We start from the raw sequence: 22,002 nt of genomic DNA, 5'->3' as shown, positions 1-22,002 counted from the left end.
GCTACACATTGCACTAGGAAGTTTGATTAAATGATTAAAAAAGATGCAGTGTGTGTCCTCAAGATGCTCATAGTGTAGGGACTGAGGTTGGCCAGACAAGGAGAAAGACAGAAACAATACAGGAGACAAATACAGTACCCCTCCTTATCAGGGAATGGTCGGGTAGGGGAGGAGGATCCATTCTAATACTTTCAGGGGATTCCTGAACCTACAGATAGTACTGAACTCTATAGAGACTGTCCCCCCAGCCCCCCATACATGCATATGATGGAGTTTAATTTCTAAGTTAGGCACAGCAAGAGATTAACAGTAATAGTAATTAAATAGAACAATTGTAGCAATATACTGTAACAAAAGTTATGTAACTACAGTCTCTCTCTGAAAACATCTGTACCCACTGTTCTTGTGTTGAGAGATGATAAAATACCCACATCATCAGATGAAGCGAGAGGGGAATCACACTAGCCTTCTAGTGTGAGGCTACTGTTTACCTTCTGACATTGAGTCAGAGGAGGGTCATCTGCTTCTGGACTGCCATGAACTGTGGGAAACTGAAACCATGCATAACAGGGGGACCACTGTAATCTGACAGAAGGACACACTGGGGGAGGACCAGTCACAGAGGATCAAGAATTTCCTGATGCAGCAAAGTCTCAGCTGAGTTTTGAAGGACCTATGTGAGCAGACAGATGGGAAAGTGAGTAGGATGGGTGGTCTGAGCAGAGCAATCGGCACCTGTTAGGGTCAGGTAGAAGTGGGGCAAATGTACCACAGATCTGCAAGAATTCAAGAGTAGCTGGTTAGAGGGTAACACTGAGCAACAGGGTGGGGAAAAGAAGAAGGGAGAGAAAAAGTGTGTGTGTTAGAGATGTGGGGTAGGGTAACGTTGGAAATGGGCTGGTAAGCCAGGTTCAAGAATACAGAAATACACTTTGTCTGGAAAGTGATGGAAACCCAGTGAAGGGGTATAAGCATGGGCCCGAGGCCTTTAGATTCTAGTGTATTCAGTTTCCTCTGGGCAAGTAAGTCTACAGTCACTGTCCTGTATGAGATTCCGGTAGCACAACATCTTCCTAGTACATAGGACCAAATGCATAAGATTTGAGTCCAGACAGCTCAGAGTTCAGAGCCCAGATCACCACTTACGAATACCAGGACTTTGGGTAACTTTCTGAACTTCTCTAAGCTTGATCTGTGAGCCGAAGGTAATTCTAGTACCTGCCTTGTTGGTGGATAACAAGTGCTTATTAGTACAGTTCCTGGCACAGTAGATTCTCCTTCAGTGTGTTAGCTCTTTTTATTATTTCAAAAAAATGTACTAGAATTGAATGATGGCATTTGAGAGATAATGAGAGAAGAGAGGGATCAGAGGATAAAGTATGACCAGTGATTAGATCATTTGTTACCTACAGCTGAAAGAATTCCTAACTTTTGACACAAATGGGAATAAGAGGAGCAACAGTATTTACAGAGTATCTACTGTGCACTGTCCTAAGGTTAATCCAAAGGATTAACCTGTTGGTTCCTCATAGCAATCCATGAGGTAGGACCTACTGTGACCATCTCCATTTTACAGATAAGGGCACTGAGACCTTAGTAACTTGCCCATGGGCATGAAAAGCTAGGATTTGAACCAGGCAGTCTGGCTTTGGAATCTGTACTCTATCACTCTGGTATGCTACATTTGAAGTAAGGATGGTCTTTGTCATGGCAGGTGGAAGTAGAAGGGTCATCTCGTCCGATCCACTCAATAGATCCATTCACCCAAAACTATTAATATCTATCTGTCTATTCTAAGAACAGTCCATTCATTCATTCAGTGGTTAATTAGTGGAATGCCTACTTGTGCAAGGTGGTTGAATGACATTGGTGAGTAGATAGAACCATCACAGCCCTTATGGGGCATGCAACTTACTTAAAGGAGAAATGGGTATGCAGAGACCAAAGGTCAAAAGAGTTTCAGATATGCTCAGTGATCCAATATCAAAGTTTTTGTGGTCTCCTGAACACACAGTACTTCATGCAATGGTGTCTGAACAAGTGGTGAGTTCCAGGTCAGATCTCTTGACTCTAGGTACGAACTTAGAACTTCCCATGGTAATCATCTTAGAGTATATTCATTTTAGCATGTATTAAAGATACCATGTTAATTTTCAAATCTAATTTGCTTATATAAATTTTTTATTTGGCTACAATAAGTGTTATTACCTAATACACACTCTGCAAATAGACTTCAAGAAAGCTTTAGCACAGTTCTAAAGAATCGTTTGGAACATGGGTCCTGGGTATATACTTTTTCCTAACTGTGTGCCCTTGGGAAGTTTATTTAATCTCTCTGAGCTTCCATTTTCCTGATAATAAAGAAGAGATCGCTGAAGCATCTCTGCATCATTACGTACAAGTGGGTAACTTCTAAATCATGACATAGCCCTTGATAAGTGGAGTCCAGACAGTGTTACTCTTTGGGGGAAATTTTGGGGAATCAGGGAATGTTTCTCTCCAGCCAACAGGTTCTCTGGGCCCATTCAGTTTTATTTTGCTTGTACATGAAACTCTGGTCTACATGGCCAATATGAAGGCCTCACATGTGGATAGGGTTGGCTGGAAAGAACAGTCAGCCCAGAAAGCAGGTAGACTGAATAAGCCTCTAAAATTGAGGGTTTTCTGATCCCTGATGAAGGTTCTACTGTCTAACTCTCTACTCTATCACTGAGAGAGGTAAAGACAAATCTGCCTCTTCAGTAGATCCAAACAACGTGCACCAGCAAATGTGCCAGTGTACATGGTGTGGGCTGGGCAACAGGAAGGCGAAGGGAGCTTTGGGAGGGACGCTAACATCTTCCAAATCCATGTTCCCCATTACTAAGAAAGACCACTGAGCTGGGGACCCTGTTCTCCTCTCATGTCTGGGTAGAGCCATGTAGTCGTGGGCTCCTCAAGGGAATCTGAACAGAAGTGACATGTGTCACCTCTGGGCCAAGGTGGTGAAGAAGCAGGTGTGCCTTTTCTATACTCTTTCCTCCAGGGGCTGAATGCCAAAAACTCTGAGGCTTAGGCGAGGGCACAAATATAAAACTCAGGGACCTTTGTCCCTGAGTCACTGACCAACCAGGAGCATCAGAAGTGGGCTGTTGTGTGAAAAAATGTTATTGAATTTAAATCAATGGAATTGAGAAGTGATTTGCTAGAGCAGACAGTATTACCCTGAATAATGTAAGTGCCGTAAATATATGGGAAAAAGTAAGAGAAATAAATAGAACGGGGCTGGGATGAGAGGGACCAGAAGCCCAAAAGGCTTCCAATGAAACATCAAATGGCCAAGTGGGTCCCCAGAGAGAATCTAGGGAAGTCTCAGATGCACAGAGCTGAAATCAACATGAGAATCCAAATTGTCTGTTTATTGCAAACAGTGCAGTTTCTGGATTAGAAATATGAGGCCCCAAAAGATGAAATGATGCAGCCAAAGTCTAGCAGGAGATGTGGCTCAGAGAATGTGTTCTGAAATGAGAAGCCTAACCCACTGGCGCCCAGTCCCCTGGGTCAGGAAAAGCCGTGTACATGCCTCATCATACCCTGTACTGATACATGTACACCTGTACACACATCATAGGAATTGTAACCCAGAGTCAGATGCTTACAGCAGACCGTTTTTGGAGAAGGGTCACCAAACAACAAACAACAGAAGCAACAGAGAAGACAGAATGAACTTGGTGGGTTGCCCTGAAGAGACAGACACAGGATGGGAAATAATTAAAAATACGTTCTCTCTATGGCAGTTGGTGTGCTCTGGGGGGGCTTGAACAGAGCAGAGCAGCCGGTCTGGTTCTCATCTCTGGTCTTATTTTGGCAACTAACAGCCTTGCAGTGGGATGGAGAGGCTCCACTGCCCCTACCAGAGGTCATCTTCCCCAAATCAGAGGGAGCTGTGGGCATCCCGCTGCCATACACCCCCCCCCCCTGCCCACCACCTCTGGGATAACCAGAGAAGTCCAATGTGGCAGCAGGTATCTGCAGACTCTTCTCCTGCTAGGAAAGGCTACTTTGCTGTGGGGTGAGACCGCTGAGAAATGCAGGGCATCAAACCCAATTCTAATTTAGTGCAGTGTGCTTTTCTGCAAGAGGGTCTGTCTCAAGATTAAGAACTCTGTTTATGCTTTAAAATAAACGGGTGAGGTGGGGAAGAGAGAAGTCACTTCCGTTGTTCTTGACTAAGGAAAGCACTGAAAATGGATTGATGCAAAAAGAAAGCCAAACATGTCATTTATTGAACTTAAGGCTCCTAAGTGTGTTGGTGTGGGTGTATAGTCTCATTTGTTTTTCCCTTTATTTTCTTTATTAAGGGTAAATATTCCTCCCCTACCATCACTTTCTCTATGGTGACAGGCACTTTCATAACATCCTTTTCATATATACATATATAGGTATATACAACGATAATCATTAATATCAGATAATAATAATCATATATACATAATTAATGTTATATGTTATATAGAGATACAGATATAGACAGATAGATCTCACTTTTAGCCTTCACTAATCCCTTGGTTTAGGATTCTTTTTTTTTAATATTTTTCACTAAGCTGACTCAATTTTCAATACGGCAAATAAGAGTCATGTCTTTTAGGATTTCCCTTATTCTCTCACTCTGACCCCCTTCCTCACTCTAGGTCGTATTCTTTTTATGAGCTATTTGTACCCTTTGCTTACTTTACCAGAGGTGGAGATGAACTGTGAGAGACTGCAGACTCTGAAAAACAAACTGAGGATTTTGAAGGGGAGGGTATTGGGGGAATGGGTGAGCCTGGTGGTGGATATTAAGGAGGGCACGTATTGCATGGAGCACTAGGTGTGGTGCATAAACAATGAATCTTAGAACACTGCATCAAAAACTAATGATGTATTTTTTTTTTTAAAGATTTTATTTATTTATTTGACAGAGAGAAATCACAAGTAGATGGAGAGGCAGGCAGAGAGAGAGAGAGGGAAGCAGGCTCTCCACTGAGCAGAGAGCCCGATGCGGGACTCGATCCCAGGACTCTGAGATCATGACCTGAGCCGAAGGCAGCGGCTTAACCCACTGAGCCACCCAGGTGCCCCCTAATGATGTATTTTATGGTGATTAACCTAACACGATAAAAAAAATAAATAAAAATAGAATCCCACACTGTATTATAATTATAGATACTTCCTGTTGTCTACATCTGGTCTTAATGAGTTCCCATTATCAATGGGACCAATTCGTGGATCTGGGGAGTATCTTTTATGGGAGTGGCTATTGACAAAAGGCTGCTTTACAAACTCAGGCATCTTAACCAGCGTAGTTCTATTTTTGGACAAAACTCTGATAATGATCTCTATGGATATTCCTGCTGGGTTCGAGCCATGCTTTCTGCTGGACTTCCTTTCAGATGAGTGCCCCAGCATTCCAGCTGAATGCCCAGAGAGGCTGGTAAGAAGGCTTCCCTCTGACTAAAGTCAGGAAGGAAGGAAGGAACCAAGAAGGTACATTGGTCAGTTTTAGAGCTGTTTAACATAAAAAATTTCCCCCTACGTTTGGAAATTTTCACCCTATAATATTTAGTGGAAGGAAGATATAATTTCCAGGCTCTTTTTAAAAAATTTTCTTAGTTTATTAATCCTTTCATGAAAAATCTGCACTTCTGGTGAGTGACTGATCTAAGCCAATCAGCCACATCTACCCCAGGCTTTAACTCACAGTACAATGAGGCAGGGGGAGCAGGGGGTTGTGGTAGGGCAGAGGCAGCTACATCCAGGTCCTGGGGGACTGCAGGAGGAATCCAAAGGTGACAACTGTGTTGGGGAAGGCGACAGAGTTGAGGGCACAAGCAGTGGATTCTGCAGAAACAGTGAAGTCAGGATCCTCACTGGCCTAGGGTTCTGCTGTGATTCTGGCCCATCTGTTGAGCCCACCTCTCCATCCTTCCCCAGTTATCCTGTGAGCCATTATGCAGCCTATCTATAGACTCTTTCTTTCTTTTTTTTAATTTAATTTAATTTTTTCAGTGTTCCAAGATTCATTGTTTATGCATCATGCCCAGTGCTCCATGCAATACAGGTTTTTAAATCAACCAGGGTTAGCTTGTTTTACTTTTAATTAGGAGACATGTCTGAAGCCATCTACAGTACGTCCAAGGCTCTACTATATGTTACCCCTATTCTGTGCTTCGTATTTATGTTCACTCCTATCATCTGCATCAACCCCTGCAAGGTGGTTATTAAAATGCCATTTTACAGGGAAGGGTCCGGATATTCAGCTATGTAAATCCCCCAAGGTCACACACAAGGAAGAAGTAGAACTGGAATTTTAAATCTGGCCTGTCTCATCAAGTAACCCTCACCTCTGATTTTTCAGTACGTACCATATTGTCCAGGGCAGTTCTGGGCAGAGAGGGCACTGATGGATGGATGGGTAGAAAGAAGGGTGGGTGGGTGCAAGAATGGGTAGATGGATGGATGAGTGGGTGGATGGATAATTTGATGGATGGGTTGGTGGATGGTTGGATGAGTGGGTGGGTAGATGGGTAGATGGGTGGATGACTGGATGGATGGGTAGGTGGATGGTTGGATGTGTGAGTAGGTGGGTAGTTGGGTGCAAGTGTGCATAGATGAAGGGATGAGTATGTTGGGTGGATGGGGGGTGGGTAGTTGGGTCAATGGGTAGATAGATGGATGGATGGTTGAGCAAAAATATGTTTAAAAATAAAATAAAATAAAAATCAGCTGTAATCATTTTTATATTGTAATTGTTTTTATATATTAAAGAAAGTTATAAGGGATATAAGGAGAAGAGCTATGTGATCACTCCTGAGGTCTCCAGATCACATCTGGGAATTATTTTTTTCAATCATAATGTAAAAGGCTTTTGTTTTTCTACTTGAAATATAAAGGCAAGGCAAGCCAATATAATTACATTTCCCTGACATTCTCCTTGAGCCTTAATTTGGAAAGGTATTCTGTGATGAATAATCACTGGTTAATGAATTAATCAACCAAATGTAGAAAGGCTTTGACATTCAGGCAGACAGAAGTCACGGCAGTCAGATGGGAGTATCCAGGCGCACACTCAGATCACACATGGAACTGGGGGGAGGCTACCGTGGTTCCTACCTGACGTTCTCATAACGGTGGATGTAGATCCGATGGAACTGGTGCTGCAAGTGCTCATCTTCAACATTGGTCATGTCATTGATCATTTCCAGGACGACAAAGCGGGGGAGCACAGACAGCACAAGCCGTTCCTGGAACAAAGCAATGCAGAGGGACAGGCTTGTTAAGGCTTTACCAGCAAGTTTGAGATGGGGCAGGTGTGCACCCCACAGAAGTCTTGGGGCTCTTGGCCAACTTTCTTGAGAAATTAATTGCTAACTTCATGCCATTCTTGAACACAACCAATATCTACCAAGTGTGTGTTATGTACCAGGCACCATGTGGGATGTTGGGTAGATAGTGGTGATCCAAATGGTTGGGGGCCCTACTATGGGGAGCTTACATGCTAACAGCGATACAAGCATTCAATAATACCCACTCAAATGTACCCATGCACATTCACAAAACGTGACAGGTGCCAGATAAGAACAGGTCATGATTAGAGCATGACATAATTCAAACCAGGATAGAAAGAATCTTTGGGATGGACTGATGCTTATGCTGATAGCAGAAAGCTTAGAATGAGCCAGCCCTGTGTAGTGCAAGATGGACAGAGTACAGGGAGAGGAGGAAATCCTTTATCATCTTATTCTCTGATGGGATTTTTGGGGGATGGTAGTTGGGAAGGTCCTGGTTTTGGGGGGTAATCAGGGTTTGGACCCTGTCTCCATTATGAACAGTCACAGCCTTAGGTGAGCTTGGTCATCTCTGTGCCTTAGTTTCCTAATTTGTCAAATAGCAATAAAATCATCTGCTCCCCAGGGTTACTGTGAACATGCTATGAAATAAAACCTGTGATGGGCCTGGCATGAACTCCCACCCTCCTTTCGGCTCTCCTTGACTCTGCTCCCATGCAAAAGGCTTTATCAATGAAGTGCCCCAGGAGCTTCATATGATGAAGCTTCTCCTCTCTTGAAGGCTGTCTCATTATGAGACATGGTTCTTGAAAATGACCCTGCATCATGTCCATTTTGTCCTCATTAGTGCTATTTGCCAGTTTCCCCGGTATCCATGGCCCTGCTCGTGCATTGTTGCTGGATGGGAGTAGGTGCTAATCACAGCTTTGAGGGGAACTCAGTGCCTGAAAATAGCAGGTTCCCAATAAATGCCTCCTAAACAGTGAACAAAGAGATGGCAGAGATTGTGCCCAGCTCATGACTGGATTCCTTACTGTGGCCAGCAGAGTCTGTGCAGATGAAAGATGGTGAGAGATTCAGGAGATTATCTTATGCAGATCCTTGTCCTGGGGGAGGAAAAGGCAGACATCCCATGTAGGCAGCTCTTCTGGGCTTACAAACAGCAGTGATTCTTAATGGCTTTAGGAAGAACTCACCACTCCCCTAGACCCTTATAAATGGAGAGACATCTCACGGATCTGTCTCTATGGCAGGCAAAGTGAAGGTGAAAGCCCTGGTAAGAGACCTACTCTGGGGTTACAGACAATATCTTCTTTATACTGACCACTCACACTGTAGCACACCAAATGCTTTGTACCTACTGTTTGATCAAAACCACGTATTAATTGTACGAGGCCGTAAGTTACAATGTTCATCCCATTTTACATATTAGGATTCTGAGATCTAAAGAGTGCATGTGAAATCCAGCAGTCCAAAGTCATGCACTTGGCAAATGCTTGGTGAAAACTCACACCACGCCTGTGGTCTCCCTTCCACCCCCCACTGGAACTTGGATCATAATTCAGTCATTTATTCATTCTGTTACCATGCTAAGGGGAAGGTGCCATGTGACAGGTGCAGTGATGGGCGTGGAGAATCAGTAGGAAACCAGTATTCTAGAGGTAATAAAGAGACCCTCGAAGAGATGATAGAGGGGAGCTGGTGGCTGCTTTAGCTGAACAGTCAGTGAAGGACCCTACGTGGTGACTGGAGTGGGGACCTGAAGGGCAGGAGGAACAGCCCTGTAGAAAGCTAGAGAGGATGCCACAGCCACAGGGGGACGGACCAGCAAGTACTGAGGTTATGGGATACTGTCTCTTTTGAAATTCACTCATTCATTGACTCCACACATGTTTACTGAGATTCTGCGATAGACCAATCTGTCAGCTGCTATGAATACAGGATTGAACAAACAGATGTGATCCTGAATTCCGTGGGGGGCTTATAGGCTCTGTCTCAGAGACAACAGGCTCAAGAAATGATAGTCATGGTATCAGAGAGGTCCTGCAAGGGCAGGAGCTTGACAAACACTATGACAGTAAGTCCAGCAGCCCCTCACTAGCAGTGTGGACAGAGAACCCAGTGACTTGGGGCAGACTGTTCCATAAGCAACAGATGAGGTCCTGGGAGCCTTGCAAGAGCTGCAAAGGTAATGGAAGGAAGGCTGGGCTTCTACTCAGGCTGTCTTCAAGACTCAGAGCCAGGCACAGAACAAGTGAGGAGAACATGGATCTGCAGAGCCTAAACATTTGGTGGCAAGTCTCAGGAAGAAGGCACATGCTCACTCCTGGTCAAGAGGCTGGTCATCTGAGTGTTCTAAAACAGGTGGTTATTCACATAAGCCATGCGTTCCTCCAATCATCCTGGACCTGCCCCTGGGATGCCTTCTCCAATTGCTCTGCTGAAATGACAACACTTCCGTGAAGCACCCCTTAATCCTTTGCCATGTTGACCTACTGGTTTCTGCCCTGATGGTAACCTCCATCAACCTCTGATTGAATGCAGAACAGTTCTCTTGGATGACCTCCACTTACCAACATTCTGAATTACCTGACTCAGTGGGTACTCAGAGGGACTGCCCTCCCTCACACCTGTCAGCTGGGCGCTTACGGGGCTGAAAGTCTCCAGCTCATAAGGAGCTCTCTAAATGCCCACAGCTTCTATTCCACACCAGCCCCATGCTGGCCAGGAGCCTCTGGGCTTGCTCCCAAATGCAATTATGTCAGTTTATTTGTGAGTGCGCTCACTCTAATTAGATATTAAAATTTTTCAACAAGTAGGAAGGAGTGTTGCTGTTTGTATGAAAATGGAATCGAATGCTTTGGGAAGGCTTGGTAATGCTGACTAACCAAAACACCACCACTGAATTAAGATGTGGATGAGGTGGCCGTGAACATTTGTGGGAAAAATTCCAAAGTCACTCTGATAATGTTGCAAGGACTTTTAAATTCCTGCTCCATTTTTAAGGAACTAGAAGTCTTGGCTGGTGCACAATTAGCTATGGTCTCAATAAGAAACAATACATCAAAGCTAAAAATAAATGCCCTGGCCTTATTTTAAAAGACCAGCTAATACATTTGCTATTTCATGTTTAAGTCATAAATAAAATGTTCAAGTATAATTTTTCAATAGTTCACCATTTCCACCTGCTCATCCAATGAATCAAGCAACCGCATACTCTGATAAATTCCACTGTAGGGGTTTTACAATTCTTGTTTGGATGGCTGTCACCCTCCCTAGTCAGTGAAACCTTGAGAGCTAAAGCGGCGTCCTGTGCACCTCCAGAACCCAACACAGGCTTAGGAAGGAAGGGGTAGCCATATTTATTTGGATTTCTCTGGTGGCAGATTGATACCCAACTCAACATAGCTTCAGAAAACTCAGACTTTATCCTAGGATACTGCAGTGTCTCAGGGAAGCTAAGGGCAAAACAGGCTAAGTCTTGGGAACAAAAGGAACTTGCCCTTGAACTTGGATTTCTTTTTTTTTTTAATTATTATGTATTTTATTATATTTGTAAATTTTGTGCCATATATTCTTTATATTTTTTATTAATTAATTTATTTTCAGAAATCAGTATTCATTAATTTTTTCACCACACGCAGTGCTCCATGCAATCTGTGCCCTCTATAATACCCACCACTTGGTACCCCAACCTCCCACACCCCCGCCACTTCAAACCCCTCAGATTGTTTTTCAGAGTCCATAGTCTCTCATGATTCACCTCCCCTTCCAATTTACCCCAACTCCCTTCTCTCTAACACCCCTTGTCCTCCATGATATTTGTTATGCTCCACAAATAAGTGAAACCATATGATAATTGACTCTCTCTGCTTGACTTATTTCACTCAGCATAATCTCTTTCAGTCCAGTCCATGTTGCTACAAAAGTTGGGTATTCATCCTTTCTGATGGAGGCATAATACTCCATAGTGTATATGGACCACATCTTCCTTATCCATTCGTCCGTTGACGGGCATCTTGGTTCTTTCCACAGTTTGGCGACCGTGGCCATTGCTGCTATAAACATTGGGGGTACAGATGGCCCTTCTTTTCAGGACATCTGTATATTTGGGGTAAATATCTAGGAGTGCAATTGCAGGGTCATAGGGAAGTTCTATTTTTAATTTCTTGAGGAATCTCCACACTGTTCTCCAAAGTGGCTGCACCAACTTGCATTCCCACCAACAGTGTAAGAGGGTTCCCCTTTCTCCACATCCTCTCCAACACATGTTGTTTCCTGTTTTGTTAATTTTGGCCATTCTAACTGGTGTAAGGTGATATCTCAATGTGGTTTTAATTTGAATCTCCCTTCTGCAAGTTAGCAAGAAGACTCTCCCACTTCTCCTTTACTGAAAGCTCTTATGCCTTTTATCTTTGTATGCCTTGTATCTTATGCCCTCTCTCTTTGGCTATTTTGAGGAGATTCTTGCTCAGTTCAAGACTCACCATGTGTGCATAAGGAGTCTGGCTGGGTCAAACATCCAGTCTTGCCTAAGGCTCATGGTCAGGTGCAGGGGCACAATATAGAGGGTGGTCATCAGTGACTATTCAGAGTTGGGGGGCAGTTGGGTACAGAGGAGAGAGAGTAAGTCTTAACCAAATGGGGACATGGCAGAAAACAAAGATGCACAAAACAGTAGCCAGTGCACATTTGTGGAAGGAAAGATAAGTAGCTGTCCCTAAAAGGGGTCCGGCTTTGACCACCGGGGTGGAGTGCACGGAACCTACAGAGAAGGTCGGTAAGCAGAAGCAGCCAAGTCACGTGAACTGCCCCAGAGGTGGACTCTGGCTTTGAACCTTAACTCCGCCTGTCCTTAACTCTGTGACTTGGGGGCCACATCATTTAGCTTCTCTGTAGCATCAGTTTCTCCATCTGTAACCTGGAGCTGATCATAACTACATGTCTCTGACAGGGCTGAAGGATGAAGGAAGTTAGTATTGGTAAAAGAAATAGATGGTGTCTAGCATGCTGTAACCATATCCCAAATGTTGATGAAATTCACTGGCAAGCATGCTCTATTTTAAGCATTGTTTCAGAACTCCAATTGTACATGGGTGCAAATGTTTTAGCTTTTAAAGTAGGAACGTTACACAGGAAGTATGGGGAGGATGAAGAGGCAGAATATTAAAAGGCCATCATACTGCATAGTGAAAAGCTTCAGTTACACTTGTAAAAATAAAAATTCTTCCATTTTTATTACCAAAATCTTGACTGGCAGTTGAGTTTGTATCTGAAAGGGAATTATGGAACTGTCATCCGGAACTGTTACTGTTTCTGAAAGTTAAGTATGATCCCAATCTTGCAAAAGGTGTTGTTGCACTGGCTCATACAAGCATAGTCCATACATCCTCCTCAGGCTTATTCAGAATAGTGAGGGAGCTGACAGTCCAGATAATGTCCGTGTCTACTTGGTGGGGGTCCAAGACCTCCGGGAACTTTAGTTCTGCCCAGAAATGCTAAGACCAAAAGTTTTGGAGTCAGGCAAGCTTGAGTTAAGTCCTGACTGAGCTCAACACCTTGTGACCATGATAACCTATATGACCCCTTTGTGGCTCCATTTCTTCATCTATAAGATGGGAGCAATACTGTCTGCCTCCCAGGATTGTGGTTTACCCTCAAGCCCTTTAAATAGATGCTGGAATACAGAAGGTGCCTATTAAATAGCAGTAGCCATCAGGGATGCTTTAATTCATCCCAGTGGCTGGTTCACAGATGATAACTTGCATTACTCTATAATCTATAGTCCACAATGTGGAACAGAACTTAAAGGATGAGTAATAAAATTCAGATTTCAGGGAACTTTTTCTTCCTTTTCTCTTTTCAAGGAGTTAAGATTTTCCCAGTTCCCTTCATTGAGTAGTTGCCAGACAAAGCTCTTTCTTCATTCTTTGATTTATTCAAGCATTGCTGAATGCCTACTGTATACTGGGAGACCCCAAAATACAAGGCCAACCTTCACAGACTCTGCCTTCACAGACCAGGACTCCGCTCCTGTAACTTAGCTATATGTCCCTAGCAAGTGACTTAACTTCTCCAGACCTATCATTCTCATGTACAAAATGATAACAGTAGCTCCCTTCTGGGGTTATCCTCAGGACCCATTGAGATACATTTGATCAACATGTTTAGCATCCGTGCTATGCCCTGGGAGTGGGAAGAGGAAGTGGGGAGTGGTCCGTGCCAGGTGCAGGCAATAATGGGGTCCTGGTCTATGGAGACTTTTTTTTGAAGATTTAATTTATTTATTTGACAGACAGAGATCACAAATAGGCAGAGAGGCAGGCAGAGAGAGAGGAGGAAGCAGGCTCCCCACTGAGCAGAGACCCCGATGTGGGGCTCGATCCCAGGACCCTGGGATCATGACCTGAGCTGAAGGCAGTGGCTTTATCCCACTGAGCCACCCAGGCGCCTCTCTGTGGAGAATTTAAAACAATAGTAAGAGGACTAAAACTTGCTTTGCTCTTTACTATTATCACCATTCACTGACTATTTGAATCAATGCAGTGACAAAATACTCCTCTCCACTCCCAGGATAATGTTAATCAAATAAAAAGGAAGGCACATTTTTTGCTCCGGTAATAAAACGACAAACCAAAGGCAATATGACACTCGGGCATGATGCTGAGTTCTTCTGAAAGAAATTTAGTCAAATGTGCGGGATAAAGAGCACATTTGCTGTATGCAGAAGACATTAGGTGCCCAATCTGCTGCTGCCAAGCATCCCCTCTTGAAAAATGCTTCTTTTAAGCACTTCTTGTGGCTTGAGGATTTCAGTCCTTTTAGAGAGTGCTGAAAAGTTCTTTCACATAAGGTTTGCCACTTTTCTCCGACACAGAAAAGTATTGCGCCGTTTTCAATAAAGAGACATTGATATATAGGTCAGAAATCACAATTGGAAGATCTGAATTTGAGTCTTTTTCTGGCATGCGCTTACTCACTGTCTGATCTTGGACCAGCTCCTTCATCTCTCTGAATCTGTTTTCTGAGGTGTAAAAGCAGTATTGAACTTCGTTCTGCCTACTTTGCAGAGGGGCTTCATTGAGGGTGAGACCTTCCAGCTGGATATTATTGTGTCTTAAAAAATAAGGGTTCCCCAGTTAGAGTTAGAGAAGATCATTCAGGGAACAAGCAAAGACGAAGGGGATGGATAGCAGATGGCAAGTTTTGGGTGAGTTCACCATGGTTTAAGGGTCTCTGTGTGAAGGACTGGTCAGAACTGAGAATTCCCCTGGAATTCATTCCCTTGGAATGGTCCTTGTACCCTATGGCAAGGAATTCGGTCTTCAGCTAATAGGGAAATAGGGAGCCAGCAATTTTTTAAGTCGGGGAGGAGAAGGGAGGTGACAGCATTATTTATGTGATTCTGGAGAACGGATTGCAAGGCTAGGGGACAGACAGAAAATATGTGACATAGTTGTTGCCATGCCTCCAGCAAGAAGAGCAGATCTGAATGTGGGCTAGGGCAGCAGGCAAAGAGAAGGGTTGGATTGGAGAGACAAAGGGAAGGTACTGTGATTGAATATGGGCTGGAAAATTAAATTCTCCAAGGGATGAAACAGTACAAAACAGAAGGAAAATTGTGTGTATATATGTATGTAAACATATATATGCAAAGATACATATATATATAAATTATATATTATAAATATATGTAAACATATAGAGAGACAGATACAGATATAGATTGATCAATTGATTGAAAGACAGATACCCTACCTATACAGTAGCCTAAGAACCCAAAGTGTTCCATCTTCTCTATTTCCCTGTGGTCATTTCAGTGATGCCCAGCAATGCTGGTGGACCTACTGAACAACACAGAGCACCGGAGCTATACAGTCTCTGTACACTGTAGTGGAAATAAGATGCAATACTAGCAGGGACTGCTTACCTGCTTCCAGGGCTCAAGGAAGAGTGCAGACAATTTCCTTAGTACAAATCCCTCAAAATCTTAACCACTCCAGAGCAGCACCCTGACTGTCTCTTACATAGCATGCACCAAAAGGAATTTGCTTGACAAAGGGCTGCTTCTGGTTTTCAAAACTCCTCCTGTGGGGCTTGGCAAGGGAAAGCATGGTAAAGAAAGGGCTGTGTGTTCTTCTCTAATCCGAGAAAGACTAGGCTGGGAGCTCTCTGCCTCTTCCTTCAGCATCTGTTGATCCCCAGCCCCCAAAACACTCAGCATACTGACTAGCTCCCATTGCTCTGCTGAAGAACTGGAATCTAAGGGATGGGAGAACCTGGATTTTAGAGGTGAAGGGACTACTGTACTGCTTGTCCTTCTTCTACTAGTTGTGTGATTACACAGCTGCATCTCTCTCTCTCTCTCTCTTTTTAAGATTTTATTTATTTGTTTGACAGAGAGAGAGATCACAAGTAGGTAGAGAAGCAGGCAGAGAGAGAGGAAGGGAAGCAGACTCCCTGCTGAGCAGAGAGCCCAATGCGATGCTGGGCTCCATCCCAGGACCCTGAGATCAAGGACCTGAGCTGAAGGCAGAGCCTTCAGCTGAGCCACCCAGGCCCCCGCATCTCTTGATATTGGGGTGATAACACCCACCTTGGGGAGTGTTGAATGAATGAGATAACCTGTATATACCTAATACGTAGAGGGACTCCATGAAAGTCACTTCAGTTTTTCCTTCCAGAGTTGCTGAACATGTAAGTCTGAATTCTACCTGGATAGTGCATATTACGGTATACAGTAGGAACTCAGTAAATGCTTACTATACATCTCTTGTTTGTTGCTGTGCTAACAGATGGCCATTGTCATGTTAATTATTCCATGCTAGTAATAAGCTACTGGTCACAGAGTCAACTATGTCCTTTGCATTCAATACTCCTGTTTCGGTTGTTTAGAATTAAAAGTGTTGGTCTCAGTGAAAGGGCAATTCTTACAGCTGAGTTCCGTGGATAAAATAGAGACTGGTCATGATATTCATGCGCATCCTCGGAGAAACCCATGTTAACCTGTACTAAAGAAATTCCAGCTCTGTCTTTTTCCATTTCTACCTTCCTATGGTCATAAATCCGAAGAGGGATTCCTTTTAATATTATTCATCCATTTATTTAAGTAATCAGTCGTTATTTATTTTTCAAGCTCTTTTTTACTCAAAATGACACAATTTAATGAAAAAAGAAAAGGTTGCTGCTCTCAGTGAACTTCAGACAAGGACATAAAGATAGTAGGATCGTCAATTCAACGATGGATGGAAGCGCAGGGGCCGTGTGAGTCCCATTAAGGCCATCTTAATGCATTCAGGGAAGTCTTCCCAGAAGAGGTGGTACTTGAGCTGAGTTTTGGTTCCAAGTAGAGGAAACTGTAAGAGTGAAGCCATCATGAGGTAACAGAGTTGATATATTTATAGCACTTCAAAGAGTTGGATGTGGAGAAGATAAGGGCCTGGTCTTAAAGGCACTTCTGTTCTAGGCTAAGAAAAAGTAACTTCATCTTGAAAGCTAAGGGGAGCCCATGAAGGGTCTTTTACTTATTTGTATTGAAGTTTAATTCACATAGAGAAACATGTTCATATCCTAGATGGACAGCTGTATGAGTTTTCACAAACTGAACACACTTTGATAAACAGAGCACACACTTGGAAGCAGAACATGACATCACCCCAAAAGCCCTTTGTGTCCCCAGCAAGTCACTACTCCTTCCAGAAGTAGGGAGCACATTGTCTAACAGAGGTAATGCCTAAGGAAAAGCAGCAATCATATCCCCAAAGTATAATTCTGTCCACCACTACCGCCACCACCAACACCAACTCTTATTGATTACTACCATGTATCAGGCTCTGTGGATGAATCATCTCCTTTTGTCCTCATGGGAGCTCATAAAGATGATACTTCTAGCATCCTTGCTTTGGAGTTGGAGAAACTGAGGCACGCAGACACTAGAGAACTGTGCCAAAGGCACAGAACAAGTACCTGGCAGCACCTGGATACAATCCATTTGTGAGTGAGTTCTATTCACCAGGATAATGGATTATGCATTACAGAGCCTGACTTGGGGTTCATTCTTCTCTCAGGTGCAGTTGACCACCTGGGGCTCCCTCTCCTGTCACAAGCTTTTCCACATCTTTGTATAATCTATTGTGGAATATCACTACTCACTCACGTGTCTGATGAACTGGTATGTGGGAAGCAGATGCTAAGGAAGGAGTGGGTGGTGAGCTCTTGCTCTGCACTTTACTAGGCAAAACAAGAGATGCCCTTCTCTTCTGCCTTCTCTGTGCTTGTGGTCTATTTGGCTGGGAGAGTGAAAAGGGCTCCAATAAAATATTCACAGCATTACAGTTAACATCAGCACGGGGCACCACCCGGTTTTTGCATGTTCCAAAGAGATGCCAAGATAACAGATGTGAAAGATGAAATGCTTTGAACTACTGGAGTCAGAACTTCCAGTGCCATAGACCAGTTTTTCCTATTCTTGAGCTTCGTATAATGGAATCACATAGTACACTCCCTTTTGTGTCTGGTTTCTATCACTCTACATCTAGGAAGACTGTGTCACTTGTGGGTCTCATGTTTCTTGACTTTCTGGCAGCCACTGAAGTGAGTTGTCTACTACTCCTTCTTGAGACACTTTTTGGTTCTGGTCTGTGCACCTACTCTTTTGATTTTGTTGTTGTTATTGTTCGCATGGTTTTCATTTTTTTATTATTATTATTATTATTTTACCTTTTAAACATCTTTGCTGATTGTTTCACGTCTATTTACCCCTTTAAATGTTGGGGAACTCCAGAGTTCAGTACTGCAGCTTCTTCCTTTTTTTATTTACACTACCTTCCTGGATTAACTCTTCTAGAACATGGCTTTCTACATCATATATAAGTTAACCCACCCCATAGACTGTATTTCAACCCTAACCTCTCTGCTGGACTCTAAGCTCTATGGTTGGGTACCCACTTGACAGCTCCATTGGGATGAACAACAGTAATCTAAATTTACATGTCCCAGATACATGCTTTGGCTGTTTCCCATTTATCAATCCAATAAATACCATCCTCTAGCCTCATGAACCTTTCTGCTCCTTTGTGAACTTGTTCCCATCTTAAGGTCTTTGCATTAGGTATTCCTTCTTCCTGGACTGTTCTTCCCCCCGTTTCTTGCTGGTTTGCCTTTTCCAACAGGTCTTAGTTCATCTGACCCCTAGTCTGGAGGAGCATTCCAGGTTCTTGTCACCTAGTCAGTTCTGATAGTCGTAGGATTCATCATGATGAATAATTTCACGGTTATTCCTTTGTTCATTTGCTCACTGCTTGTCTTCTCTCATCTCCCCATAAGTCCATGAGAACAAGGATCTTAGTGGTATCCTGAGAACCTGGAGCAGTATCTGGGACATAGTGGGCACTTGATAAATGCCAGCTGACTTACTTCATGAATGACTCACACTGCATCTTTCAGAGATACTCAGGCTGAGGAATGGTGATGGATTGGAGGAGGACAAGAGGGAAACAGACATGTGAGTTTAGAACAAATGAGAGACCATCAAAGGTTGGTGCCTTCATGACAGTCCTCTCAAGAGTGTCTGGGATCCCTGAGAATAAACATTTGTGAGCAGTTGATCCTCATTTAATTGTGTATCAACTGGCATATTCAATTGCCTAGAACATTCCTTTCTTCAACATTTCAGGAGAGCAGAAATTTCAGTGTATATAGGTCAATAGAGGTCTCTTAGGTTTTTCATCATGTGCTTTGCTAAACTTTATCTTCCTTCGGTCAATAGGTCTGGGATCAATTTCACACACACACACACACACACACACACACACACACACACTGAACGATCAAAACTTAAGACTTTGATTCCTTTGGCTTTGTCAGAACAAAACAACTTGCAAGTTTATAACAATGAAACCAGAAATAAGGCAATATTAAAAATAAAACTTAAAAAGTCCAAAACATCTTTTTTGGGATGCTCTCCCAAGCCTGAAAATTGACATTTCTTAAATACATCAATGGAACCAAAACTCTCTTAGGGTCCATTCATATTATTAAACCTGCTTTGTCATCAGAGGTGAACATGCTATGTTCACTTAAAATGAAAAATGTTTCCTCTGGGGGCATTTAGGAAACCACAGGAGTGAGGCCCCATATTTACCAGCCTGGGTCTTCATGGTGCCTGGGAGAAGAAAGAGATTTTGCTATGATGTAAGACAGATAAGGTTTGAGTTCATTTTCTAGCTGAGTGATCTTGCTTGAGTGCCAGTTTCTTTATCTGGGAAATAGGAAAGACATACAGCCCTCCACAGTCCTCTGAGGGTCTCACATGGAAGAGGCACTAGAGCAGCTGATGGACGGTGGGGGTTCAACCAAGGCTGAGGCCAGCTCTGTCTCTTTTCCTTCCCCCACATTCCTTCCCTTCTATGCTTTAGTCTCCCAAAATGGACCAGAAAAAAAAAAAGGTTTATATTAGATAATGTAAACATCTAATACTAGCTATTATATCTAATATAAATAATATAATATTAGACCTTTCACATTCAACACGTGCCTTTTTAGATAAGCTGCAATGATCTACAACATTTTTTCACTTCCGATAAGCCCTATAGGTGGGGAGAAAAATGAGGAATATGGTTTTTGTCCAGTATTCTGCAGAGCTTCTGTGCAGGAGAATCATGGACAGTCCAAACTTACTAAACATGGTAGAATGTGTGCATAATAATTACCCTCAGGTAGTACCCTCCCACGTTGATTCTTGGCATTGTTGCACCACTTGTTTTGAATAATGGGAAGAAGTGGAGGTGAGCCATGTGTTTGTTCACTGCGGCTTGTATTACCTCGTGCAATGCTTGGAACCCTGAGACCACTATGTGAGTGTTCCTGCACTCCCTACTGAAGGATGAGAGGCCATGTGGTAGAGAATTGGATGCCTTGGTCTCTGGTCTGCTACATGGCTGGATGTGTGAGGGAGGCTGACCTAGATCACCTGAGAGCCATTAGTCCCATGAAGTGACTGGAGACACTCACCAAAGCCCAGAAGGAATTCCCAGCCACCCACAGAACTGGAAGCTAAATAATGGTGATTATTTTAAGCCACAGCATGTTGAGGTCATTATAAAGCAAAAGATAACTAATACTCCAAGTTAAAAGAGATGAAGGAAAAGGAGTTTGATTAGGAGAAATGACTAAGAAAGGGACTAACATCTGAGCACCTCTGTGTGGCAGTTCTCACTCAATTTATTTCATTTGATCTTAACAGCTAACCCACAGAGCAAAGCTTATATTGCAGCCAAGAAAAGCAAGAGAGATATCACATATTGTCCAAGGACATACCACAAAGTAGGGATTATTTTCCTGTTTTATAGATGAGTTTACTGGCTCAGAAGTGAAAACATTTGCTCAAGAAACTAATTGTAAATAGCAGAACCAAACTAAAAAAATTGGTAAGTTTGGCACAAGAGCCAGGGTTCTTTTGAATACTCTTGATGAGGTAGGTACAGCACAAGCTTCCAAAGCTGCCCCCTCTGTCTGTAAATGAAGCTAACACCCTGTCCACCAAAGCACCATTCATGTGTTTGCTTCTTTGTCCTTCAGTGGGCTCTCCACCTCCCCTGCTTCCTGTGTTTTGGAGTCAAAAGTGGTAGCCACCATCTCAGAGGGGGGATTGATGGACTGATCCCAGGATGCTTCTCCATGGGGTCCTGGATCTCAAGGCATCAGAATTATGTACAAGCCATAGGCTCCAGTGAGCGACTATATTTAGAGTCTGCAGGAATGGACATAACAAGGAGTGTGGTGGGCATGGTGGGAGTAGTGATCTAGCCCTCCATGCTCTTCCCACCACATGCAAATAGTGCAGCATCTTAAAAATTGGATTTTGTGACACATTTGTGAACCTGAAATCAAATGTAGTAGATCCTACATAGCATTGAAAATGAAATAAATAAAAATAGAAAATATCAGAATGATTTCCTGGGTATTTTCTCTGCGTTAAATGTGGCTTCATGGGCATTTTCTGTTTTAAGTATATGCTCTTAGATCATCAAGTAAAATGAACTTCTTACTAGCAGATTTGATCCAAATAATGTGTAGGCCCTGAGTATCCCCTTTCTGACTTAAAGGGCCTGGAAAGTTAAGTTCTGCATTTCCCCAAATCCTGCAGCTCTGGAGAGGATCTGGATTTTGTGAATTAGATGCAAGATCTAGAACACAGAGGTGAGACAGAGGCTGTTTTTCAGCTGCTTCTGCTTTTTGTCACTGGCAATCATTGTCATGGAGATATTGAAATTTTTGATAACATCATTCCAGTGTCTAGTGGGAAGATTTGTACTGGTCCAGAAGGTGGCCGCCATCCATGTTTTGCCAGGGTGGACCCAGAAGGTTATGTGGCTCTGGAGCTAACAACTGTGGCAGGGGTGGTTTCCCGACCTCTGCTCTTCACCACAACTGGGAAGCTGGTCCACTGGTCTAGGAGAGGAACATGTCCTGAGAGAGGATTTAACCCTCCTCTAAGGCCAATGGATATGAAAAGTCCTCATGTGTAACCACGGCAGGAGGTGCAGCAGGAAGGGGCTTTATAATGTCATCAATACACAGCAATCTTTTCTAAAATTCTTCAGGCCAGGAGAAATTACATACACCCTGGAAGTCCTCCTGACTACATTTTTTGCAAATGTCATATCACATATCTCTCCTGTTCCATTACATATCC

At 43.2% G+C, this 22,002-nt stretch overlaps 1 protein-coding gene across 4 annotated transcripts in view; it reads right to left on the bottom strand.

Annotated features, from left to right (window-relative positions):
• ADCY8 (adenylate cyclase 8) overlaps window positions 1-22,002 on the bottom strand; it is a 217,735-nt gene that overhangs the window by 132,525 nt on the left and 63,208 nt on the right. For all 4 annotated transcript variants that reach the window (XM_082719720.1, XM_082719721.1, XM_082719722.1 and 1 more), the window contains exon 3: window positions 7,132-7,262. In XM_082719720.1, the coding sequence (XP_082575846.1) occupies window positions 7,132-7,262 (131 nt within the window). The remainder of the gene's footprint in view (window positions 1-7,131; window positions 7,263-22,002) is intronic.

The sequence above is a fragment of the Mustela nivalis genome (assembly GCF_964662115.1).
Source record: "Mustela nivalis genome assembly, chromosome: 2".
NCBI lineage: Eukaryota > Metazoa > Chordata > Mammalia > Carnivora > Mustelidae > Mustela > Mustela nivalis.
This window is presented reverse-complemented; position numbering and strand designations above follow the sequence as displayed.